The following is a 27,295-nucleotide window of genomic DNA, read 5'->3' as shown; positions in this document are numbered from 1 at the left end:
AGTAGACGCGTTTGGGACAATCGTCGGTTTAAAATCAGAAGTTGGGCTGGCCACTGTTTAATCTGGCACTGTAGCAGATTATACGAAAGCTACCTGTGGACACAAAAGCCACGCCGCTGTATAAGTCCTGCGAAACCGTCGCGTATCCAGACATTATAAACATCATGGCGCGATCTTTCACATCAGCAAAGGAAAATTTTTAAGCCTCGATAAAAAAGCAAACGAAGTTTGTCTACGAATTAATAAAAACAAGACGAAAATTATGACGCAAAGGAGAAAAATGGCGCCCAATAGACAAAATGTAATGATTGAAGAATACAACCTAGGAAATGTAGACAACTTAGGCGTACAGCTGGCGAAAAATGAAATGAACTTGACGAAATAAAACAATCAATCCAGCACGCAAATAGAGCCTTCTACTCGGTCCTACCGATTTCAAAAGCCAGCTACACAGGAAAACAAAGCTCCGATTAAACAAAACAATAATAAGACCTGTGCTATGTTACGGATGTGAAACATGGACTCAAATTTCCGAAAAATTGGTCAGTACCTTCCAGAGGAGAATCCTGAAGAGAATAATAGAAGGTAAACGAGAGAACGACCAAGAACGAATCAGATACAACTATGCAGGTCTGATGAGAGGAGGTGGAAAGGGAGGATTCCTTCCGGACCCGGATTTTTTTGGGGGCCCGGCATAGAAATTTCTATGTAAAAATGGGATATTAGAGGGGCCCGCGTAATTTTTACCCCAGACACTGGGCTTCATTTTCCTTAATTTTCTCCTTGGGCCCGGATTTTCTCTTTATGGCCCTGCAACCATGGATTGTACCTAATACTTAACGATCCTGAAGTCTCCAAATTAATGAAACTTCGGAAGTTGCAATGGACTGGCCACGTTCAACGTATGTACGACATTCAGATACCTAAATGGGTTTTGCAGGAAGGGCAGAAGGATGATGACCAGTAGGAAAACCCCCAAACCGCAGATTCTGTTAACGAAGACAGTGCATTACTGTTCGGATTTCAAAATTGGAGAATGCGATCGATGGATCGATGTTGGTTGGAGGGAAAACATTCTGAAGGTCAAGTCCCGAAATGGGCGATAGTGCCAAGATGACGACGATCGTCGGGTCGTGGATAAAATTTGGCTCAGCAAGTTGCGGCCGGCGAATCACTTAATCCGTATGGGTAAAAATGATCCAGCTCGGAAAGTCTATAAGGGCAATATCTATGGTAGAAAAAGAATTCGTGGCGAACTCTGCCTCAGATGGAGCTATGGCGTAGGCCATAGCCAGGCGGTCTGACCTTTAAGAATATAGTATTGGTGAACCTCGGCACAAACACGAGATGTCTGAAGCTCCTTACTAAGGCAGGCCTAGAACGGATGCCGGTTTTTGCGTCGTTCGTGATGATTATGAAGATGTTAATCTCCTTTTTGTTATGGCTCAAATAGATACTTGCATTTAAAGCTTTCTATCCGAATAAGTCGAAATTTACAAACTATCTTCATTGTCGGATCTCCATTGATTGCCACTAGCTCTAATCCTCGACTTGGCTCGTCGAGAGGATGATTCTCCCGCATCCAAAGTTTTCTCGTATAATCGGGAATAGAGATTTTAACCAAATTAACTTGCTATTTCGAGCCGCAGATCCCACTCCGAACCCATATTTTTTCCTTACGACCTAGCCCAAAATCATGTCCGTCGAAACGAGTGGAAAAACGTAGCAATTTCGTTCAGGCCCGAAATGGAAAGATCTTAAGTTGATTGATGCTGAAATTTCGGGGGTGAGGCAGTTTTTTTCTCCCGACGACCTTGCCTAGGACTAATACATTTCGCTTGAAGGTCGCCCAGAATCCATTGCTCCAGCTGCTGGAATTCCATTCACATGCTAATTGGGTCTTAAATCACCGTAATTTCAAATGGAAAACTATGCTCAGCCCAGTCACCTGAAAAAGCCATTTGTATTCGCGTCTCAAAGCCGAGAATACTTTCACTGGTCTTGAAGAATGTGCGAAATTGTCTCCGCGTCTCATTGCGACTCTTGACCATGTTCATCTTTGGAAACGAAAGCAAATTGTCCAAATGAGACTAAAAAGAGGTTTTTCTCTTTAAACACGCCAAAGACAAACAACTTTGTTGTAATGCTTGCCATCGAGCCTACCTTAAATCCGACGTGGTCATTGACCAGCGCGACATTGTTACTGCCACGAAAAGGCAATGTCCCGCGTCTCAATCGCCAGTCATTCATCAAGCAATGAAGCTAGGATTACCTCGTTATTGGCATCTCCGAGAATAGTAACGCCCATGGCACTGCGTAGACATATTCTATGTCGCCGCAAGCTGGACTATGTATTTGCCCCATTCAAATTCCAGTTATGCATGTCCGACAATTACCTTGCGTGTCCCTGCCTCAACCTACAATTGGACTTGGAGCAGAATTGCACCCTTACCGCATCAGCCCCGCCCCACCTTGCGCGTCCCGGCGGCATCTTCCGCTGCAAGGATCAGGGCGTACGCTGTCAAAATCTTCAAAATCAACTCACCTCCATGCATGTGATTTATCGAATTTTTTTCCGCTGCTTTCGAGGAATCAATACGTTCCAGTTTGTATTATGCATGACTGATAAAATCCGTTTGAGTGATAAAGCCCGTGACTCACAAACAATGCCGAGCAGTACATGTATACGAAGTATACGATGTGTAATAGTAAGAATCATAGCCCGCTTTGCAACTGCCGTTGCCGTAGCGAAAATTTATGGTAAATACAAGGCGACTATGCATCCATAGCCATATATGGTAAAATGCCGACGACTGTCGCTCTAATTGGTCGGAAGTGGGGAGACATTTATATACGTAGCATAAACCTCAATTCCCACACAATAGTTTAGCGCTTTGCTCGGCTTGGTTGTGTGATTGTGGACGTCCGTACAGTTTCCTCTCAAAGTGCAAGCAACGTGATTGCTTTTAGGAACGTCTTGAAGTTTATTAATTGCCATTAGAACAAATTTGTAAGTAGTGTTTCTTTAAGTTTTTCCTGTTGCCTGGAAATCGTGTTTGGAAGTGAGAAAGTGCTGCTGGGATGCGCCCTGCCGTTGTGTTTGTGGTCGGGAAGGGGGTTTCGATTCACGGCCGGCTTGCCGGTAAACGCCCCAAGTGTCGAGGCTGGTCCTCACGAAATTATACGTTCCAAATGTTGCTTTTCAAGGAATTCCCCATTGAGGATACCAATTCATTGATCGGTTGCCGCGAATCCGCCCGAGATGGACTTTAATCCCCCGAGTTTTGAAAAAGACCGTTATTTCTGGACCATTCTGAGGTCTTGAATTGATTTTGAATATCACTGGTTATCACTAGATGCCTAGCGCAATGTTTCGGCTCCCGTCAAGGATACATTTTCGAAATTGCCTTGGGGTCAGTTCAGAAGGAAAATTCGGCTTTAAGCCGAGCTTGACATTCAAATTTAAATTCGCTGCAGGAAAGCTGCTCGAGTCTGCGAATTTGTTTTTCTGTTACGTGAAATGCTTTCAAATCTTGAGTGGCACTCGAGATGAGGAAAGTAGGTTGGACTTTGCATGGAGTGCTTTCACTGGCATCACCACCTCACGCTCGAGAAACTCGCCTGTCCATTCTTCACAGCTCTGATGCGTTCCAATTGTTTTTCGTTAAATTCTCTGTTCGAATCGCTTCGCATGGGCCGTGTACACAGGTACATGGTTGTAAATCTCATCTCTGCGGGCGTGCGTCCGCCGTAACTGCTCTGAGTCAACTCTGATTCCGAGGAATGTCTATAACGGCCGAGCGATTTGAATTAATTCTAGGCTAAGTGGCCGAAAGCAGAAAGCGGCGAGGTCCATGTCGCTACCTACCTCTCGCATCTTGCCAAAAACCTGATCAATGCCGCGCACGCACACAGCCTCAACCTTGTACGCGGCATGTACATATATGGTCTACAGAATTTGAATTGCGCAGGGCTGCGGACTGGCGTGGAAAAAATCGATACGCGCTCTCGCCTGGTGTTCTCTCTTTATTGCAATGCATTGCCTTTTATGGTCAAAATTCGGGCGATTGGTTGATAGCGGTCGTATGCGCAGTGAGTGGTGGGGAGGTGACTCATTGGAACCAGTTTTGGCTTGGATGTAATCGCAGCAAGCCGACAAGCACTCCTGGTTTGGTCGTCGGTCGGTTCAGTGCGCTTTCTCGCTACTTGACACGAGTCGTTGAATTCAAATAGTTTTCTCAAGTCAGTTTCTGATTGGAAACGTTTCGATTTCTAGTAATTTCCGAGTGTTGCGTTGACGAGTTTGAATTCATTGTAAATTTCCAGTTAGATCCTAGCAAGTCGTGCGATTTTTCTAAATCATTTTAATTTCTATTCTCGACAGAAGCCAAAATGTGTGACGAAGAAGTTGCTGCCCTCGTTGTCGACAATGGATCCGGTATGTGCAAGGCTGGCTTCGCCGGTGACGATGCACCACGCGCCGTGTTCCCTTCGATCGTCGGCCGCCCAAGGCATCAGGGTGTGATGGTCGGCATGGGCCAAAAGGACTCATACGTAGGAGACGAAGCACAAAGCAAGCGAGGTATCCTCACATTGAAGTACCCCATTGAGCATGGAATCGTCACAAACTGGGACGATATGGAGAAGATCTGGCACCACACCTTCTACAATGAACTTCGAGTTGCCCCCGAGGAGCACCCAGTGCTGTTGACCGAGGCTCCACTCAACCCAAAGGCCAACAGGGAGAAGATGACTCAGATCATGTTCGAAACCTTCAACACACCCGCAATGTACGTTGCAATCCAGGCTGTTCTTTCCTTGTACGCTTCCGGTCGTACCACTGGTATCGTGCTTGACTCCGGAGATGGTGTCTCCCACACCGTGCCCATCTACGAAGGTTATGCCTTGCCACACGCTATCTTGCGTCTGGATTTGGCAGGTCGTGACCTTACAGACTACTTAATGAAGATCTTGACTGAAAGAGGCTACTCGTTCACCACCACCGCCGAAAGGGAAATCGTTCGTGATATCAAGGAAAAACTCTGCTACGTCGCTTTGGACTTCGAGCAGGAAATGGCCACGGCCGCATCATCTAGTTCATTGGAGAAGAGCTACGAGTTGCCTGACGGTCAGGTGATCACAATCGGCAACGAGCGATTCAGGTGTCCAGAGGCTCTCTTCCAACCATCGTTCTTGGGAATGGAAGCTTGTGGTATCCACGAGACTACCTACAACTCAATTATGAAGTGCGATGTTGATATCCGTAAGGACTTGTACGCCAACACAGTCCTCTCCGGAGGTACCACCATGTACCCAGGCATCGCCGACCGTATGCAGAAGGAAATCACCGCACTCGCCCCGTCTACCATGAAGATCAAGATCATCGCACCACCAGAGAGAAAGTATTCAGTTTGGATCGGTGGATCTATCTTAGCTTCGTTGTCAACATTCCAACAGATGTGGATTTCAAAACAAGAATACGATGAGTCTGGACCATCGATTGTCCACAGGAAGTGTTTCTAAGGTCATAGTCAGCCAGAGTCTGATTTGAATGTATGTGAAAATATTCATTCCTTCGTTTCTATTATTTATACTTTTTATATGCTATATTACATTACTATAGTCGAAAACTTGTGTGTTTCATTGATGCTTGGGCGGGGGTGGTGAGTCACGGTTAGTGGCCGCTCAGGGTTAAGGTCGGGATTGCTCGGTTGTCTGCTCTTCATCTCCTCTGACGTCAGTGTGGTTTTTGAATTTGAGTTGTGGTTTCAACGGTCGCCAGGCTAGGGTGTGTCTGGCGTGGCATGACCCAGCAGGAAATGGAGTAAGTTTCTGTTACGATAGGGACGCTCACATGCCCGTCACGGGGGTGCTGTTGAGTATGACTCAGCGAATGCCGTCCATGTTTTTTGCTCGGATTCTCGCCGGTTGAATCACATCAAGATGTTTTTAACGGTCGTCATGGTTTATTTCTATGGAGCTTGGATACACGTTTGATTAATGAGATCATAAATTCCACCGGTAAGTCTTGATCATTAATCAGCAAGTGTTATCACAACAAACGCTTGAGAAGCGCTCGTGACCGGTCAAAAAACGTTAAACTCTAGTTGCCAGCCGTATCCACAATGAAATGGCCATGAAATGTTAATTCGTTAAGCAATCTATTTACTTCTAACTGCGAGATAACGAGCCAACTTGAGTAAAAGCTGCTCTCTTGTTCTAAAAATACCAATTACATAACTTTTTTTTTTGAAATCGAATTTTTCGCATATGTTTAAATCTGCTGAGACTTGTAACCGCTTAAGTTGCTTGCGAAAATAACGGTCGTTTTCATTAAAATATTCAGCCGACGAATTAGTCCGTTAGTGAAAGTGTAATAAGATGCGCAGTGGTCCTTATCAAATTAGATATGTTAATGACTCCCTGGTCAGACTGACTATCAACGGGTTTTTAGCTTAAAAAATCACCCGAAGCAAGTTGCGGAAAACTTGCTAATTAACAATTTGCACTAATTGCAAAGATAATCGAACTGAATCATAGTCTCATCAATAATAACGCACAAGAAAATATGAGACAAAACTAGATAAAATGGAAGCAATTAACAAACAGGTGGTGGTCAATTAGATGCTCTATATTTCACATTCCTAATCATGGATTTTCAAAAATCTCTGCCTCCGGGCAAGTCTCGCTGCATTCACAAAAATAGTACTGAATTCCCCGTGCCCACGACATTGAACAGCCTGTATTGTTCCGCCATTCATACCATCTGGAATAATACTCAAAACAGTTAGGCTTTTACTCTTTATTAGACAATTAACATAATAAAAGAAAAGCTTAAAACACATTTATATTAATTTGGCTACATTGAATCTCATATATTCAATCCGAATGGGAGCAAGTTCGTTTACATTAATTTTGAGATTTTTTGAACAATTGGAAAAAAGACTTTCAATATAACATTTATCCACTGGAGTATCAAGAGAAAATGATAAATGTGAAAGTTTTGATATCAAGTGGAATATTTGCCTCCGAAATTTGATAATTTAAGATACTCATAACGGATATAATTGAAGCTCTAGTAGCGGGATATTTAATGATTATAGATAGTGTGAAGCAGAAGATTGTCGGGCGCATTGAAAATCAACTTTAATTTTGGTTTATGATAATAGCGGGCTAATGTGTTCACATTCAACACTTTGTTCTCCTTTCATTGAACAAGAACAATTCCGTTTTATAGCTAGGCCAACATAAAAACAACACATGCTCATATGAATGGAATTATCTAAAGAGCTCAGCCCAAAGTACATACCCAAGTTGTGGTTACTAAGTTTCATTCATTTCGATCCATAACGCTATTTTAAAAGTGACGTACATCTAGCAATTTTCATTCTTTTTGATTTTATTTTACCATAACTTGGAATCTGTTCTACTCTTTTTATGGATGGAATTGGAATCCTTAAAAAGGCGCTACTACGCCAACTTACATCAGTGTGTGGGATTTGCACTAAATTTTCGACCTATTCCCCCGGAGGGCCATCGTGAAGTCTTACTTTACGGTTGGTCTTCACTAGAACCTTTGGGTCACGCGTCCGACGTGCTTTTCGTCCTCACATTATCTTCCACGGCAATGGAACAGAATGTGCTCCGGATCCTTGGGTGTAGCGATGCAATCAGGTAGCCAGGAGGCATGTTCAATCCAAAACATGTAAATACTTCCTATACCATAATCATCCTGTTCCGTAAGAAACTTTGTGGAGCGGCAATTCAATTTTCCCGTGCTTTCGATGAACCCATTTCTCAATACACAGGATGAGTGTATGAGTTCAGAGTGAGGCTCTTAGAACTCTACCTTCACCTCGAATGAATTCGCACTCCTCTGGGGCACTATCTTTCCCATTCGCTAGAATTCCTAAGGCGATCATTCCTGGGGTGATACACTACCTAACGTAATGGTGTCCTATACGCACTGCACACCTTCAGCGCGATTGATCGGCATACCAAACTCACCCGCCTTCGATTCACAACAATGTTCGATGCTTCCGTTCAGACAGAAGTCGCGTATAATAAAATGGATTCCTCGACCTCTCCGATAAGAAGCTGGCGACTATATTTTGACCTCCAATGTAAGGCATCATCCTCGTCAGAGATGAGTTAGCCTGCGCTGCCTTCTCCCGTGCATAGTCTAATGAGGGCCACCTACGCCTTTCCTTCCGGCAGGCGCATTTGAAAATCCTTTCAACTCCATATAATTCCATGTCCACGGCGTGTTTCACAACTACAATCAGCACTAGGTCGTTTGCAAAACTAGTCAACATTGCCTCTATGGCCCCCGAAGGCCAAGCACTTCATCGTACATAACGTTTCAGAGGAGGTCCCCCAATACGGAATCTTGAGGAAATCTTACTATAAACATGTACTCTTTCGGCCGACACGCCTGTTTCGTACCAGAGAAGCCTATCCGAGAATTAACTGTCGATTAACTAAGCTAAGTAGCCAAGGACATCCAGTTTAGCCAAAGCGCTCTTAAGCCAGCCTCCGCTGGTAGGATAAAAGGCGTTCCTAAAATCTAGCATCACCACCGCACAGCACTTACCAACGGATATCACCTTCGGAAGCAGATCTACAAACGTAGAAGGGGCTCGCCTGAATCCATACTGTCTCTCTGGTAAAATACCCGTACGCTTAATGGACGAGACCAGTCTGTTGTAGATCAGCCTCTCCAACAGCTTTCCCATAGTGTCTAAAAGACATACAGGGCAATATGAAGAAGGGACGCCTGGTGGTTTTTGCAGCTTCGCTAGCAGGGTTAACTTCTGCCATTTTACTAAGTAGGAAACACCCTTTTCACGATAGATGATCCAAAAGTGTTTTAGAACCATTCTGACGTGTCTTCAGCAGCCAACTTCAAAACCTTTTTCGGAATCCCGGAGTCTTTTTATCTCCAATACATCCGCAGTTTCAGTAACTTCAGCGGTCGAAAAGACGTCCTGTTGGACCATTGAATATGGCTCACTCTCCTGATACTGCAGAAAAAGGGTTATGTTTATTTTCAAGAGTCGCGGGCACGCCATCTGAAATGATTTTGGCCCATGTATTTGGTTCATTACAACCCTGCCGGCAGTGCTCCACAGGCTCGTGTTAGCATCAAGGCATAGCTGCCTGCAGCAATCTCGTCTGCTTGTCTGTACTGCTTTCTTGAAGTTCGGAGATTCCGGTATTCCTCCTCCAGTTTACAATTCTCTGATTTCGCTCTTGCCCTTTAGCAAAGTCTTCTTGCTCGCAGGCACAATGTTTTTAATGTTAGGATTTTTTAATTCGGTTTTCTGTTGCTGTGCAAACGCTGTCGAGGCTTTGTAGCGTGGTACAGCTGGCCCATCATTTCCATTGCTGCTTCCTTTGGACTGTGACCTCCTTCTAAGGCCACAAGGAATGTCTCTTCTTCGAAAGTTCGGGTAGATCAGCCTACTATCCTGGCTTTTTTCTTCTCTCTGCTTTCTCAATGTCAGATGGCCTGGTGGTGGCTGTGAGTTTGGTGCTAACCGGGACTAACCGTCTAGCTTGGAAGGTCGAAAAACTTTCAATGGGGATTTAGCCCGTGGTGTTCGTTACCTGCCTTCCTCATTTCAAGGCCCACACTACGGTCAATAGCGTCCAACACCAAACATATCATCATATGGCGCTATTGTGGCGCTGAAAAGAGTGTAACAGCTGTAGATGTAAACGCCATTGATTTTTGCCCTAACGAAACCGGTTCCTAGGATGACATTTGTTTCTTGTATGGGTTGTCTTCCTCAGGCCCATATCGCAGTGTTACCAGTCATATCCTTCACTTAAGTTGGCCGCTACGTCTACATGCATTTAACTCTCGAATTCTTTGGGAAAGTAAGTGCTGTGCTACCTTGCAGTGGTTGAGGTTGATCTATATCAACCTCATTTACTGGTATGGTTCGGCTTCCTCCTAAATGCCAGACACGCGCCTCAATCTGCACGAACTTCAACAGTGTCAACAGGAAATGTGTCTAGAGCAGGCAACCCATAGCTGCCATCATTGTGAGATATAATCCCGTAATAATATCATGCGATACATCGAGGCGAAATTTCGGAAGGAATTGAGGACTAAAGCATTTTACAAAAATGTCAAGCGATGACGGCTTTACGGTTTCTTACTAGGGCAGAGGCAAATCGTCAGACGCTGTCTCACCTCTGCCCTGGGAGCAGCGTGACCGTAGCGGCTCGCAGATGCTGAGTGCTCCTTTATATAATTCGTAGAACACGACATGACTACGATTTATATTGAGCGCTACGGACGCGCTGCTCCCAGGGCAGAGGTGAGGCAGCGTCTGATGATTTGCCCCGGCCCTGGTAAGAAACCGCAAAGCCATCATCGCTTGACATTTTTGTAAAGTTTGGGTGCAAGCCCTAAGCGAGGGGTCCGTGGATACGGACTTAGGACCCCATCATTCTCAAAAAAAATATTTTCTAAAGCATTTTGTTACCAATACTATTTCCACACGTTATCAAGAAGATCCATTATATTGCCGGAGAACATAAAGGTATTCAATAGACCATACTTGCTTTCCAACTAAATGACGGATCTTGGCTAAATATCTGTGAAGCAAAGAGATTGGGATTAACGATAAATACCAATAAAACCAAGTTTTCTGGTCTGAATGAGAAGAGCTGGGGCCCAACACTGTGGCTCAGTGAATTCTTCAATCGGTTTATTGAGGAAAATAGAACACCATCTGACTGGCAAGAAAGTACTACAGTTACAAAATGGAAAAAGAAAGGTAGTCCAGCAGAATGTTCAAATTACCGTCCGATCCCGTTACTGTCAATACCATAAATTTTGCGAAATCATTCAAATAAACGCGAATCAAGCCGGGTTTGCCCGGAACTACTGACGCAATACACGCTCCGCGGTTAATCATGGAGAAACACTGTGAGAAACGTCGCATTGCATTTCTGGATCTGAAGAAAGCATTTGACCGTATGCCACACGAACATGTTTGCTCTACGACAACACCTAGTACCAAAGGAACTCGTGTGCTGGGTTCAATTGCTCTACCACGATCCGAAAAGTAGAATTCGGAATGTGGCGGGTGTATTAAAACCACTTGGTGTCTCTGTTGATGTACATCAAGGGAGCGCCTTCTCACCATTTCTTTTTGTTCTTGTTATGGACCCTATCATACGGAAAATTCAACGTCCATCGCCCTATACACTGCTTTATGTAAATGATGTTTTCCTGACCTCTCATAGCAAAAATTATCTCGGGCAACTTGCTCTAAAATGGAATGTTCGCTTCATGCAACATAGTTTTAGACTGAATCTGAATAAAACTGCATTTTTGACGACCGATCCCCATCAAACAGGTACAATCACTGTCAGTGCCAAGAACTGAGCGATTTAAATATCTCGGGTCAATGCTATCAGTTAATGGACAACTGCGTTTTCTTGCACGTTGCTGTCCACTCTAAGTCCTAGAAGATCCAGGTCTAGGTCGTCTAGTTTCTGCTCTTCACTGGGCAGCAGGTCTACTTCCCTGCTTTATCCAGTCCTTTCCGCCTCTATGGCCTCCGAGATTTCTTCGGGGACTTCGGTATCGTGTTAAGTCTTTACCCTTCTGTTCCGTTAGTTTCCCATTGGCTTGAATGTTCAGACTAATCTCGGTGAGTCAGTTATTATCAACACATTTAACATGACCATACAATGGGAGGCGCGTCTCTCGTATCTTCCAGATTATGGAACGCAATTGTAATAATGGCAATAAAAGGGGGTTGACCAAAATAAGTATCCGGCTCGAGAATGTGGCAGGATCCTTCGGACATCTTGGTCCCTCTCGGGTTAAACGTAAAAATCACGTGTCATGGTTCACGAAAGTAACCGCATTGTTAAGAAGTTGAGAAATCAAAAGCTTGATCATAATAATAAGCATCAGGTATAAATGCTTTTATGTTTTGTACGTAGTTGAAAATGTCTCTTAACCGCACAAAATTATGCCATTGACCTTATGCTCGAAAATTCCCAGTCTGCATATGCTTACTAAATTGCATCTCAATTAGTATAGATGTTTTTAAGAAAAGTGTGGGTGGCACACCGATGAACAGAATCTTAACCGACTTTAATAAGATTTTGGTTTTACACAAACGGAAATATGTTCACAGTAGGACTACGAACAAAAAAGAGAATAAAATTGGGCCTCGGTCACGTCATGGCCTCTTTTGAACTCTTCAGAGACCCGGATAATCATGAAGTATATTAATCTCGCTTAACATCCCCTTAGACCTTGGTTATTATGGAGGTACAGTCTAGGAACTTCAATCCTTTTTGGCATCTCCAAGTAAATTGTGTCCGGATAGCTGAGTGGTTAAAGCACAAGGCTTTCGTACGGATACCAGGTCGACTCAGTTATGAATGAGTGTCTGAGTCAAATCAGAGTAATAATCTCGGGCAAGCGAAATGCTGACCGTTGCGAAATGCTGCCGTTACGGTCTTGGATGAAGTGCTATACCACACTTCAAGTCCCTGATCCAATTGGATTTTTGCGCCAACGATTATTATTATTAAGCAAATTTAGAGTGTCACTTTCTGAAAAAGATCCTGTTGACAACTCTTCGAACGGTATCTCATTTTTGTTGATTCATAAACAAAAGTTGCGTTTTTAAACAAACTATTTGTATAGGTTTAAGCCAACTAAGGCTAGAACTTAATGTTGTCTTTCGTTATGATTCATACTCACGTTATGTCTACGAATCAATAAAATTGGAGCAAATTCCACTTGTAACCACTTTTGGTCACGGGGTAGGTAGGTATCTGCTCTGAGGAGCCCAATTAGCGCTATTGTGAACTGTTTTGATTCCACACACTCCTAAGACCGTGAGTGCTGTTATGAGAGCAGGGAGGCTGAGTCCAGCCGGATCAGATCCTCAGGGACAGCCCATAGTATTCACGAAGGAAAGTAGCTCTCCCAACCTGCAGCTAGAAATCTCTCTGAGGTCCCCAAAGAATGGTTTTCCCAGTGTCCGTAGCCTGAATCTACCTAGAGCTGGGCAATCGCAGAGGAAGTGCCTGCGGGTCCCACCCCCTCATTTCCCCAGCTTCGGTCACGAGGTAATGGGAATTGCTTTTCAAAATTAGTGCGATCCGTCGTCAAGTTGATAGCGACTCAGGACCAACTTGCAGCCTTAAGGGGGTCATCCCGTGTGAAGACCGTTTTTTTGCCTTTTTTTGAAAAATTATTTTGGAGGACTGGATAAAGATAGAAACGTGATTTTTTCACCATATGTTAAATGATATGTCTAGTATATGTGATAAATTTTTCAGCTTGATATCGTAGCTAGTTTTTGGAATACGTGTCAATTTATGCACCCATCTCCAAAAAAAGGTGTTTTTCTGCTGCCACGCTGGAGGGCGCTGTGCTCATCTGAGGACAAAAAACTAAACGGCATTTTAATGTGGACAATATTCCACGGTCCGCAAACTAGGATAATTAGAAAATATTAAAAGGTAAATTTTTGGTGGGCTTTTAAACTTAATTTTTTGGATTTTGGTGTTTTTTTACGGCTTTTTTTATGAATAAAAAAAACTACCCGTCCGATTGCAATTATTCTAGTTTGCGAACCGTAGAAATATATATTAAAGAAGTCATGAAAATTTCAAAGAATTTGGTTGGATAGATTTCGAGCTATGGTGGCAGCCAATTTTCAAGATGCAGTTTCGAGAAAAACGCATTTGAAAATTTAAATATGATTATCAACAGTAAAATTTTAACTCACCATTAATCTGCTATACCTGGTCCATAGAGAGCACCCTCAGTTTCTTCAAAAAAGTCTTGTAAGGCCGATTGTTGCTCTCTGGTTTCAATTCTGGTTCTTTTAGCGAGGTCAGTCGATCATCGTTCGGACGTCCAAATTCACGCTTCATTACGGCGGTCGACATAAACCTGACATATGTGACCAACTTGACATCCTATTGTCACTAGAATTTTAAGAATGCTATTGAATCCTTCATTGAAAATAATTAAAGCCAGAAAAGTGGCTATTTCTACGACCTTGGCCCCAGAATGAAGGTGTTTAGGAGCGAAAGTCCAGATCAAAAGCATTTAACGACTCACTGTTATTCTGGGCCTCTGCTCCTAAACATCTGTTCAAGAGATCATCTCGTGACAAATCTTCGTAGATTGGTTGGATGACTGTTTGAACTTCTTCAGTCAAAGGTTCCTTCTCCTGGTGGAAACCGTCCAGTTCTCCTTTAGCTTCCGCTTTGCGCCATTTGCACCAACTGTCCTCGCCTGCTGGACAATTTTGATGCTGAGGATTTTCGTCTGTAGAACATTTATGGAAGAAAGTTGCCTAAATTTCTTGCTTCATTCCTTCTATCGAATTTGCGTGTCGACGAATAGCTAGCCCAAAAAATGTAGTGAGGTCGTTAATAACCTTATCAGTAAGTTTTCCAGCCTCTTTTCCACCAATGTCTTTGTGATTCTAAGCCGCGTTCCCATTCTTTTCTCGACATGTCCTACGCATTCCTTTTTTACTACTACGTATATTTTATTATTGGTAGAAATTTGCAGAAATACCGGAGAAAACTCCAGCAAAATCCAATATACAATATACAAAACTTGTCGCAATTGGAATCATCCATGCTTGCTAAAAGTTTCTTTGCTGATATTGATGCGAAGTCCTTTTTCTTCTCTGATAAATATCGATTGCCATGAAATACTCGTCGTACTCGTGGAAAAAAGTTGGAAAAACTAGTGAAAAACTGAAAGCTAGTATGGGAAAAAGTAGTAATTAATGGCCATTATTTGAAATAATAAAACTTGTTTTTCTGTTCTTCCGCATAATTGAACTCAGAATGACCATTAGTTTGGGTCGGAAAAAGAGCTGCAAATTAGGACATATAATATATAAGTTGGGGATACGAAGAATGCGAAAAAATGCCCAGCCATGGCGAAAACTTTTGAAAAACTAATAATGTCGACTCTCCGTTATTATTTATACAAGATTATCTAATAGATTCTAAATTTACCGCAGTTTTTCTGTAACCGCAGGTATCGATGAAAACGATAGAAGAACTCAATGGACGCAGATATTGGAGCGGTTGGGATTAAATAACTGGCAAACGCGGTTACTGAGCCAAGAATAATGGGGGATTCGTTTTAAGGTTAAGGTTGAAGCGCCACAAAGAGGAGGGAGCCATTTTAATTAGTGCACGTTCTTTCTACTTTCTTGGCTACAGGAAGTTGGAATTAAGGGATTACCGTAAACTCCGACAGCCAACCGATATGGATCATATATTGGGAAATTTCAACCATATATGAGAATATTTGAATCAATTCAATCTCTTTATTTTCTATTGATCGCTAGCCTGAGACCAACTTCAAAATCTCACATGAGTGGACCTAAATTCCTCAAATTAACGCTGAACAAGCATTGACGTACATACCATTACGCAAAGTAAGATAAGAAGTGAAGAGTGAAGAAGTAAATAAAATGACATGAAAAACTTGTTCAAATAAGTGAATCAATTTGGAATTTATATTTTTATGACACTCATTGCAAACTCACTAGTACTCGAAGCCTTTATCTATGTTCATGCTCACGGGCGCCTTTGAGTTGACCCTGCTGTTATGGAGTAATATCAATCCACAGTCTTATCAATGAAAAGATAAAAGCATAGAGCAACTGTACGGGTACCTTATTCTCCACGTAGGAGATTTCAGTTTATTAATTTACTGGTCACGACATCATCGCTATTTTGGTGCTGTTGAGATGATGTAATTTTTGCGAGGAAAAACGCCCATTTTTGGAAGTTTTTTCTTGTGTCGAAATACCTTTGTTATCTTCACTTGGAAAATTTCTAGGTTGTTCCTCTTGAATGATGATGGATTTATATTCTCTAGAATTTTTTTTTAGCTTTGCGAAATGAAAGTAAAAGTAATAACATACATAATGAGAATTTTCCTCATTATAAACCGAATATCCCATATTCTAATGCGAGCACTGCTCATCCTGTTCGGTGTTGACTATGAAAGTTGAGTATTACAATATCTTCCATTTATTTGTTATTATGTTTGCTATATTAATATACATTTGCTTCTCTGCCTTTTATATTTTGGATTTAAGAATTGTGAGAAATTATGCATCAGCTAAACGTATGTCTGCAGCGATTCTAGTTATTAAATCAAATTGAAATAATAAAACAATTTTTTCAATTCGCTGGTGTTTTTATTTAATTTTGTCTCATGTCTCTCATCAGTATACAAAAATTCGTCTTATTGTTTTAATTTGCTAAAAACTTTTTTAATACCTGAGCTATTGAACGTCCATTTTATTGCAGTAGGAGGGGACACTTCATTATAAACGAAATAATGTTGATTTCCTTCAATATTTCTATTATATCAAATCCGGTTATGATTTCGAATAAATTTGAATCGCTTTCAAATAAATATCCGTTGAATAACGATTATTGTAGATGAGCCGCTGTATAATTTTCAGTGTTTCTCCTGGTGGCATCTAGATGGCGCGGTGTAGATTTCTACTGAAAAATGCTAGATTTTGAAATTGAATTCTCCAAAATATCAGTATTAACTCTTTCCGCTTTTAATTACGAATTTAATTCGCCTGTTTATTCGTGTAAACCTCTAAAGAGTGCGTAAAAAGTTTTGTTACAGATTTTCAATTTTGCATTAATTATTTCCTTTTTATACATTTTTGGAAGTTGTTAATACAGTCGAACCTGGATATAAGGAATTGCAAGGGAAACTCACTTAAATTCCTTATAAACAAGTTTTCCATTTATCCAGTTTTCCTTATACAGAGGCTTTCAGCAAAAAATTCCTTTTATCCAGGTTTTTAAAATCACCTGGTATATTTAGTATTACAGCAACTTTGAGTTTTCATTTAAATACAAATAAATAATCCGCATGATAAATAAAATTAAAAAGAGTATATCAATATCAAAGATTCTTTATTTCATAAGTCGTCACTGTAATCAGTCGAATACATAAATGGAATGAGTGTCTATCTCATAGATATTAAGTTTTGAAAAAATCAAATATTTTTGTTTGTTTATCAGTGACCACATTTTCAACGTTTCTTTCAAGAGCGATAATATTTTCGAATATCTTTGGTTCGGTTTCACGCTGTTCAAAAAATTTTGTTAAAGTATGCAGTGCCTCTAACGCTTCCCTCTTCTTTACAAGTTTTATTTCAAGAGTATCGCCGTGATCTTCATCACTATCGTTTTCATTGGTGTCACACATTTGGAGGGTGCTCACAATGTCGTCGACTGTTTGCTCTCCTGTAACCTCGATATTTTCATCGACGTTTACATAATCTTCGAAGCTAGGTACCCTCTCACCGGCATTGGAAGTTAATTCAGACCACTCTTGGAATGAAGGCCGTAACTCCTCATGTGAAGAGTCCCATTCGGAATATTGGGGCTCTTGTAAACCATTTATCCTGAACCCTGCTTTCCTAAAACAGTTAGCTATAGTGGTCTGGGTTACAGATAACCATGCTTTTTTCACAAATCTCATTGCGATGAGAACGTTTATTTCCAAGCTACCGTTGCTTTCGAGATTTGTTAAAATATGGCGAACAACCTCCCGACGATAATTAATTTTAAAATTTTGAATCACTCCCTGATCTAGGGGCTGCAGCTTGCTGGTGGAGTTTGGAGGTAGGTAGACAACTTTTATGTGTTGTAGTTCATCTGAGCTGTAATGGGCAGTACAATTATCGATAAAAAGTAAAATTTTCCTATTTTCGAGGCGCATCTGAATATCGATTTTCTTAAGCCATTCCGAAAAAAGTGCTGCAGTCATCCATGCTTTGCTATTGTTTTTGTATTCAACAGGAAGAGTTATCACGCCTAAAACAGAAAAAAATCTATAGTATTTTAACTATCGACTCATAACCTTTATTCTGTTAATGTCATTTATACAGTAACAGCGAACGAAGAATCTTTTACTCACCTGCAAAACATCTGGGTTTCCTTGACTTGCCGATAAGAAAAACGGGTAATTTCTCAGTGCCAGTCATGTTCGCACATAAAAGAATAGTGACACGTTCCTTGCTGTACTTCCCACCATGACACGAAATTCCCTTAAAGGTAAAGGTCTTATCTGGCAAGCATTTAAAAAAGAGACCTGTTTCGTCTGCATTGAAAATGTCGTTAGGAGAATAATCTCCCAGCAAAGCGGGAAGATCGTTTATCCACTGGCTACATGCGTTGATGTCTACAGCACCACTTTCACCAGAAATTTTTTTAAAAATAAGATCATTTCTTTTTTTAAAGCCATCCAACCAACCGTTGCTGGCGCAAAAACCTCCAATCGTCAACTTCCTAGCAAATTCTTCAGCTTTTTCTTTCAAAATCGGTCCATTTACAGGTACATTCTTGCTTTGGCACTGTTTCAACCACTCCACTAAACACTGTTCCAGATTCGGATATTCCGAATTACGATTTCTTTTTATTTTGCCATGTCCTTCAGAACACTCTTGTTTGATTTTGTCGCTTTCTTTTAAAATACGACACAATGTCGACAGCGGCACGAAATATTCCGCGGATATTGCATTCCGAGTTTTTCCGTTTTCAAACTCCTTTATCAATTTCAATTTCTCACTTAAACTTAAATTTTTTCTCTTGTTTTCGGACATGACAGCCTTTTATTATTAAAAGAAACAAAAGTTATAGCGGCAAAGGAACAGTAAAAGGTTTAATTTGCAAGTGAAAGAATCGTCACCACTATCACCGAGTTTCAAATTAAACTTTGAATAAACAAAAAATTTCAAAACGTGTCACAATAGAAAATTGCACGATTCTAAGAAAAAAAAAAGACCTTCCCTTTTTGTCGTTCAGGGGAAAATTCCATATATAGAGGTCATGACAACTGAATAACATAAAAATTTCCATTTATAGAGGCTCCGGAAAAAAAATGAATTCCTTATAAAGAGGTTTTCTATTCCATATATAGAAGTTCGAAAAATTGAAAAATGTTATTTTTTCTTTGAAAATTGAAGGTGCACGAAAAAATGTTCCATTTAAAGAAGTTTTCCTTATATCCAAGTTCCTTATATCCAGGTTCGACTGTACATGTTTGCAAATCTTAACAAACGGTCGCAAACGTGTGAATAGGGTATTTGATTTAGTATGGGCAGGTTCGGCAGCGCTTGCCGCCGATTTGATCAAGTAGCGGTTTTTTTGGCACAAATCAAAGAGATTTTGTCGCAAGTGCTTGTGAAGTATCCACAAGTTTTGGAGCACTATGTGTCATTAGTGAAATGTTTGACGATTTTAGTGAGAATGTACTAAACTTCCTGAAATGCGTGTGCATGATGAAGGAGCGGTGTGAAACAAAGTTGATTACAGGCAATCGTATGGAGCAATGCGCAGTAACTTGAATTTGTCGCACGCATAAAAGTTAGGAAAATTACATTTTTGAAAGGAAAAGCAGCTGAAAGTTTGTTGCGAAGAGTGCGTCATTGCATCACCTTGCCATCAACACGGTCACCAAAGCTGTAGACCAAAACCAAACTCGTCTAGCGAGTTTGCCAATCGTGCTAATAGTTCGGCGCGATGAGGTACGAGGTTCTTGGTTCTCAAATATTACCTCCCTGCCAGGACACAGAGATTTTATCATGTGCCGTGACTTAATAGTCAAAAAAAAAACTAAACCCACCCGGGGTAAATTACTACGTGAAGTCCTGAGGCGGGTTGATACCACCGAAAATTTCAGTCCCAAAGGAGCTAAACTGCCCAACGGCCCAATGAGGGAGGGGGGAAAACCACAGAAAACTAATGCTCGTGGGATGGATGGGGAAGGACTACCTTTGATCCGATTCTGGTACTTACGCGACGAGGCACCCCAACCTAAACGGTCGCCTTCTACCGTTTCAAATATAATAAGGGGGGGGCATAACTACTCAGGAGGACTGACGCTTATATATTATTGTTGCAACATTTTTATTATAATTAAATGCTTTATAGGCGTCCGTAACTGAATATTCTTCGTGTATAACAAATTAAGATATCATCAGATGGATACAAACATTCAATGTTGGAAATTAAATTGGTTTTTGTGTGTCCTCTCTTGAAAGTTAATTAATTCGCTTGTTTAATCTTTGTATTTGTAAATGAACCTCATTGTGAAATTGTTCCTATCCAAACAACTGACAGCTTTAGTTTCGGGTTTTAATTAGTGGTAGTAGGTCCATATCGAGATTAATAAAAACTCGACCGGACAAAATGCATATAACCAAAATGCAATTAAATTTTGAAATTATTGTTATCGGGAACAAATTGTACCAACTGGTCCTCTAGGTTGAGGGTTGGGTAGGGCTGATAACCCTACATTGAAAACCGAAGTTACGAAGCCACAAAAGGAGTCTCGGACTGGACGGATAACACAACGACGAACCAGGCAACGATAACGGAATAACGATTTGCGCTTTTTCTCATGGAACGTGCGTTTCCTGCACAACGATGAAGCTACCAAGCAGCCAGCCGATACCCTGTTCCAATATAGAGCTGATGTAGCAACGTTATAGGAGATCCGTTGAACAGGGATCGGTTTCCTGGAGAAGAGTCACTACACCATAATTATAGCGGCCATCCAGTAAACCATGTGCTCGGAGTAGGTTTCTTAGTCAGCCAAATAATGAAACCTACTGTTATCGGCTTTGAAAACATACGCGAACGGCTATGCATTCTGCGCTTCCGAGGCAAATTTAGAAATATAAGCCTCATTAACGTTCATGTCCCTACAGAGGAGACTGCAAAGTCGGAGAAGGATACCTTCTACGAGGCAGTAGAACGAACTCTCGAGGCCTGTCCCAGATATGATATCAAAATCATACTTGGGGATTTTAACAGCCAAGTAGGGAAGGAGTCCGTATTCAGGCGATACTTTGGCTCCCATAACTTACATCAAAATACAAATGATAACGGACTACGGATTATTCATTTAGCAGGGTCACACGAAATGATTGTTGGAAGTACCTGGTTTGCGCGGAAAGCGGTCAACAAACATACGTGGGCTTCTCCAGATGGGACAACTTTCAACCAAATTGACCACGTGCTGATCGAACGCCGCCACCTCTCAGCCTTGATGAATGTCAGAACATATAGGGGGGCCAATATAGACTCGGATCACTATCTCGTAGGCATAGTGCTCCGAGCTTGAATAACAACACCACCCCGAATCCCCTCTGACAATCAGGTGAGAGTTAACACTGAAGCCATCCACGACACAGCCCTCCGCAACGCCTATAAGAGGGAAATGGATGCCGCAATAACCGCAGCCAACAGAGATCCTGGAGATGAAGCATCAACAAATGATCTTCACAATCACTTGAAAAAACGTTATCATAAATACGGCCACAAACATACATGGTCCCAGCCGAGTCGGGACGGTTGGTTTGACAATGAATGCAAGTTAGCTACGGAACGGAAGAATGCTGCATATCGAGTAATGTTGCATTCTCAAAGGACGCGGGCACGCGTGGAGACTTACCACGAACTCCGGCGAGTGGAGAAGCGACTTCACTGACGGAAAAAGGAAGCCTGAGAGTACCAACAGATCTGTGAACTCGAAAAGTACAGGGAGCAATCGCACAAGGCGCACAAGTTTTACCAACAAGTCAGTAGGATGAAGCCTTGCACACCTCGATGTTCATCCTGCCGAGACAAAGAGGGAAATCTGATTTCCGACAGAATGGGCATATTAGAGCAATTGGTTGAGTACTTTGATGAATGATGAATTACAGCCGAATTGGTTAAATAGGGAGGCGACAAATTACACCAAGTGGTTCATCAACTTGTGATCGAGGTGTGGGATAGCGAACCAATGCCTGACGACTGGCAACGAAGCATTATCTGTCTCATACATAAAAAGGGAGATATCACACAGTGCAGCAATTACATACAGAACATCATTGGCCCATACCAAAAGGGCTTAACTCCGGGCAAATCAGCAACAGATAAGATTTTCTCTCTGTGGCAAGCGATGGAAAAACTGTTGGAATATGAACATCAGTTGCACCATCTATTCATCGATTTTAAAGCCGCCTATGATAGCATAGCCAGGCTAAAACTGTACACGGCCATGAGAGAATTCGGTATCTCGACGAAATTATTATAATAAGACTGACTAGGCTGACCTTGACCAATGTGCGATTCCAAGACCATTCGACATCAACAACGGTCTACGACAAGGCGATGCCCTATCATGAGTCCTCTTTAACCTAAAGTGATCCGTGATGCTGAGGTAAATGCCAGGGGTATAATCCTCTTTAAGTCCACCCAACTACTGGCCTATGCTGACGATATCGACATCATGAGAAGAACGACCCGAGACGTACAAACCGCCTTCATCCAGATCGAGCAGGCGGCGCAACATCTTGGGCTGCACATCAATGAAGGCAAGACAAAGTATATGGTGGTAACGTCAGCACCGAAAACCAACCATCCAACAACATTAAACCGCACTGGTCAAATGGGAAGAATAAAGATAGGGAACTACAACTTTGAGACCGTTGATCCTATCTAGGGTCGAAAATCACAACCGATAACAGCTACGACGATGAAATCCGCGTACGGTTGTTGTCAGCCAACAGAGCCTATTTCAGCTTACAAAAACTGTTCCACTCGAAACGTCTCACCATTGGGTCAAAGCTCTCACTGTGCAAGACAATGATCTAGCCAGTCCTCATGTATTCCTCGGAGAATTGGGTTTTTAGCAAGAAAAATTGCGAACTCTTGGCCGCGTTCGAGAGAAGAATCCTCCGAAAAATGTTTAGCCTCCTACATGAGGATGGACGATTCCGTAGCCTACACAATGACGAAATCTATGGGCGATAGCATGACCATCAGGTTGTGGATAAAATCCGACTCAACAGGTTGCGGTGGAGGGTCACTAATCCATATGGATGAGGATGATCCAGCCTGAAAAGTCTATAAGGGCAATATCTATGGTAGAAAAAGAAGACGAGGGCCTGAGATGGAGCGATGGCATAGGTTAGGATGCCAGACAGCTTTTAGGGATATTGAATTGGTAGACGTACATTTTGAATAGCTTGCCAGATGATATTGATAAGTATTGGACCGCCGTTAATTGTTCTTTTCTCTAGCTCAAGTGAAGCTGTTGACCACGTTCCGGCGGAAGGGAGGGAGGGGGTAATACGATTTAGCTGACTACCGAACTGTTGAAGCTAATCGACGAACACAGGAAACTGAACCTCTTTGTGATGGCAAGTGGGGGCAAAATGTGTTGCGCCGTAACAAAAGAGAATTTGTGATTGCGCTAATCACGGAGGCAGAACCTACAGAAAATAACAACGACTTCGCTGGAGGTAGTGACAAGTTATTCGATGGTGCTATGAGGATCTATGACAACGAGCGAAGAGGTGCAGTAAATATATTATTCATATAACATCTGGTGAAGTTCCAGTTCTCGTAAATCTCAAAATAATCATCTCGGTCGTCAATGCATTGAAGCGGGGCAAGACCGCGGAAATTTGCCTTACAGTCTCTGTAGAGCTGTTACTTCCACTCATTCGTAAATTCCGGGAGTCTGAGATTTTTCTTAGAGTGTAGAGAAGTGGTCCCGTTTCAAGTGCGGTAATTGGGAAGATATTAGCATGCATATTGTCGTCGTAAAAATAATGGATAATGCATTAAAGAACATCTCAAAAGCTTAATCGAGGAGAGAAGCCTGGCTTTTGGTCTAGATTTGCACTGATCACATTAATATTTTTTGAATCGTTTTAGAACGGTGTGCGGAGTTGAGATCTCCGCGTTCTTCCATTTCGACAAGGTTTCGATGACGTGAACAGAAAGTATATCTGCAATGCTAGAGGGGTATTCCGGTGAAACTAATAGATATTATCAGAGCGATATGTGACGGCGAGAGGCCAGGAATCTGTAAGGCAAAGTATAGAACGTCAAGGTTGCATTCTTTTCCGATAGATTTTCCTTTCGTTAGCGGTGGTGTCCTCCATGTTGTGTTCGACTGCGCTGATATCTGTTTGTTGTATCACTCTCGCCCTGGATTTTGAGAAGAGTGTAAATAAAGTCAATTCAAGATAAGTACTAAGCCCACCAAGTCACTCAGCCTAACTCATCATCTCCCTCTTCCTATTTGCAGTAATAGAATATCGAGGGTATGGAGCAGTGTGTATATTTTGGTTGCATCGTTTCTGCTAACGGCGGTCAAAGAATGGTAGTCTCAGAACGAAAACGCGTATTGATACCCACGTTGGAGCATACAACTTGAGAAACACTTACTGAAGCAGCACCAACAGCTTTAATCCCAAACAATCTCGACACCTCCCTGTGCCGATTACTGGGAGTTCTCTCTTCTCCTGCAGACGAAGAAGGGTGAAGACGAGCCTCACACGCCTAAAAATGGTATAAATTGTACTAAGTCGTCCTCCAGGATATAGTGTGGGTAGTGCTAAGAAGCTTACACGGAAAGCCATGTTACGGAGTCACAGAAGGAGCCTCGGACTGGATGGATTTTACAACGGCGGACCCGGCAATGACAACGGCCAAATGATTTGCTCATTTTTTCAAGGGACATGTTGCTCCTTGTACAGAATAGGAGCTAGTCGATAATCTATTCTATTATAAGGTGAATGTCACAGCACTACAAGAGATGCATCAAACAGAGAACCAATCTCCGTGAAAAGAGCCACTACACTATAAATTTTGAAAGATAAGCCTTGTTAACGTTCACATTCCTACAGAGGAGACTGCAGACTACGAAAATAGTACCTTTCAGGAGACAATTTAACATAGTACGATATAAAAATCATACTTCGAGATTTTACCAGCCAAGTGGAAATGTAGGCCGTATTCAGACGACATAAACCTATCAATGACAACGGACTGCGAATTATTTAACTAGCAATCTCATATGAAATGATCATTCATAAAAAGTCCTTCGTAACACAGAACATAACTGACAGAACCAACAAATCTGTGAACCGGAAGAGTACAAAAAGCACTTGCACCAGGGCTGGAAATTTTAGCAACAAATCAGCAGGATCAACCCATATACATCTCGATGCTTATCCTGAAAACCTGGAATATCTAATTTCCCACCGAATGTGCATATTAAAACGATGTGTTGAGTATTTTAATGAACTGCTCAACAACTAGAATATAGGCGAGTTGGAGATCCCGCTAATTAAAGTTGATGAACAAATGCTGCCAGCGCCAGGCATGGAAGAGACGCTTCGTGCAACTTATCGACTTAAGAATCATAAATCGCCCAGTGCCGAAGGAATTGATTAAATATGGAGGCGACCAACTACACCACACGGTTCATTAACTTATGCTTAAGGTTTGGGACAAACCGGCAACGGGGCATTATCTGTCCGATACATAAAACGTAGTGTAGTGACCATAGAGGTATCACATTGCTGAGCATAATCTATCAGATGTTCTTCACTACTTTGGTAGTCCCGTACGCCCGTTTCATCGGTCCATACCATCGAGGCTTTACTCCAAGCAAAAAAAAGCGTCTTCATCCAGATCCAGATCGAGCAGGTGGCTTGAGATCTTAGGCTGCCAATTAATGAAGGCAAGACGAAATACATTTTCGCAACGTTAGCACCAAAAACCAAAACAAAAACATCAAATGGCACTGTTCAAATGAGCGCAATAAAAATAGGAGAAACCATTAATATTTCTCCTATCTAGGGTCGCATAATCACAACCGATAACAACTACTACTATGAAATCCGCGCACGGTTGTTGACAGCCAGCGGAGTCTATTACAACTTACAAAAACCATTCCGTTGAAAACGTCTCACCATGCGGTTAAAGCTTTTAATGTACAAGACAATGGTGTTGCCAGTCCTCATGCATACCACGGATTCTTGGGTTCTTAGGAAGAAACATTACGAACTCTTACAGCCATCGGCGTACTTTGTTCTCAAACGACAAGTGAAGAACTTTGCCTGGCTTTTGGTTGAACACCTGTAGTCGTTTTGATTAGAAGGCATAAGTGGCAATCTATTATTCACACATTGAAAAAGGGCGCCAATTGTCTGGTGAAGCTCGCATACCCGGCAATGGAACCTACTTTCCTAGGATGGCAGACGAGTGAGTCGCCTTAGAGTTATGTGGCGTAGAACTGTGAAGGAAAAGTGCAAGCTTATCGGAAAGACGTGGGGGCCGTTGAAACACATTGCCAGAGATAGGTTGTTGGCGCATTATGCCCTATTTAAGGGTTTATGCCAACTCTATATGCAACTTAATAAACTATATAGTCGTCGTTGACGTTATCAATTGAATAGCGCAAACGTGAGCTCGTTGTTAAGAGGTTCTGGTGCTGAGTTCTCATGGTAGTCTCATTAAGTATGGTTTTATTTCTGGGCTCAGTAAAGTAGGTTGGATGTTTAAAAACTGCGAAACTTTTTATAGGTGCCATTTAGTTGGGATACCTCTGCGTAACGTTGCGTGTTTTCGGTGTTAGAACTCCTTCGTAAGCCCCATTGAAATTCAGGATATCATAGTCATTTCTTATCGCTTTACCGAGATGTTTTTCATGGCAACCACTTTAGCCAGCCTAATAACCTTTTTCCATTTGGGGGGCCGTGGGTATGTTTTTGCTTTTTCAACTTCTTCTTTAGGTTTGATGAGATAACTGTATGATTAAGATAGTTTTCCGCCATGAAATACCAACTTTCCTGTTGAGTGAATAAACCCTTGAAGATTGTTTGGCGTATTATTCTTGCTGTCTCCATGAGGATTTCTTCTTCAGTGGACGAGCACTTATCTTAGATCTGAACAGGGAATACAGACTTGACAAGGTCGTTAGGATATACAGCTTGAAATTATCGAAACTAGCTTTCTCCCCACCGCGAATGCGATTTTATCTAGCAGCCTGTGAGGGATAGATTGGAAGTCAGGAAGACGTTTACTCGTAGCTTTGTTTCTGCACTTCCTTATTTTGAAAGAGTCGAAAAGGCACTTTACTGAACTTAGCTTCCCAACGACAGCTGGTTAGGCAGTTTATATTCTTGCTTCTCCATACTGCAACAAGAACCTCAGTTTACCTTCGCGGAAAGCGGGTGCTGTAAAAAGGATCAGAAGTTCACTACAACAAAAGAAAAGGAAACGGAGGTTCTACTTAAACGTATACTGATTTCCGCTGTCAGCCGAAGACAATATGACAAATTTTTAGCAGTGAAAAAACTTCTGGAATTTTATTTACAAATACTTTACAATTTATGCTTTACAAACTGTAGTACGTATATAAAGAGAAAAAAACACATCG

General features: G+C 41.8%; 1 protein-coding gene across 2 annotated transcripts; it reads left to right on the top strand.

Moving 5' to 3' along the window:
• The first annotated feature begins 2,852 nt into the window (after nucleotides 1-2,852).
• On the top strand, nucleotides 2,853-5,630 carry LOC119646467 (actin-5C). Of its 2 annotated transcripts, none has more exons than XM_038046916.1 (2): nucleotides 2,853-3,010; nucleotides 4,385-5,630. In XM_038046916.1, exon 2 carries the CDS (start codon nucleotides 4,393-4,395, stop codon nucleotides 5,521-5,523), a length of 1,131 nt encoding a protein of 376 aa, XP_037902844.1. In that variant the 5' UTR covers nucleotides 2,853-3,010; nucleotides 4,385-4,392; the 3' UTR covers nucleotides 5,524-5,630. The 2 variants fall into 2 exon arrangements, with proteins under 2 accessions (XP_037902844.1, XP_037902845.1); XM_038046917.1 differs by lacking the exon at nucleotides 2,853-3,010 and adding an exon at nucleotides 4,140-4,314.
• The last annotated feature ends 21,665 nt before the right edge of the window (nucleotides 5,631-27,295 follow it).

This window comes from Hermetia illucens, chromosome 1 (assembly GCF_905115235.1).
Source record: "Hermetia illucens chromosome 1, iHerIll2.2.curated.20191125, whole genome shotgun sequence".
NCBI classification, from domain to species: domain Eukaryota; kingdom Metazoa; phylum Arthropoda; class Insecta; order Diptera; family Stratiomyidae; genus Hermetia; species Hermetia illucens.
Note: the sequence above shows the minus strand (reverse complement) of the source record. Positions and strands in the feature narration are given on the sequence as shown.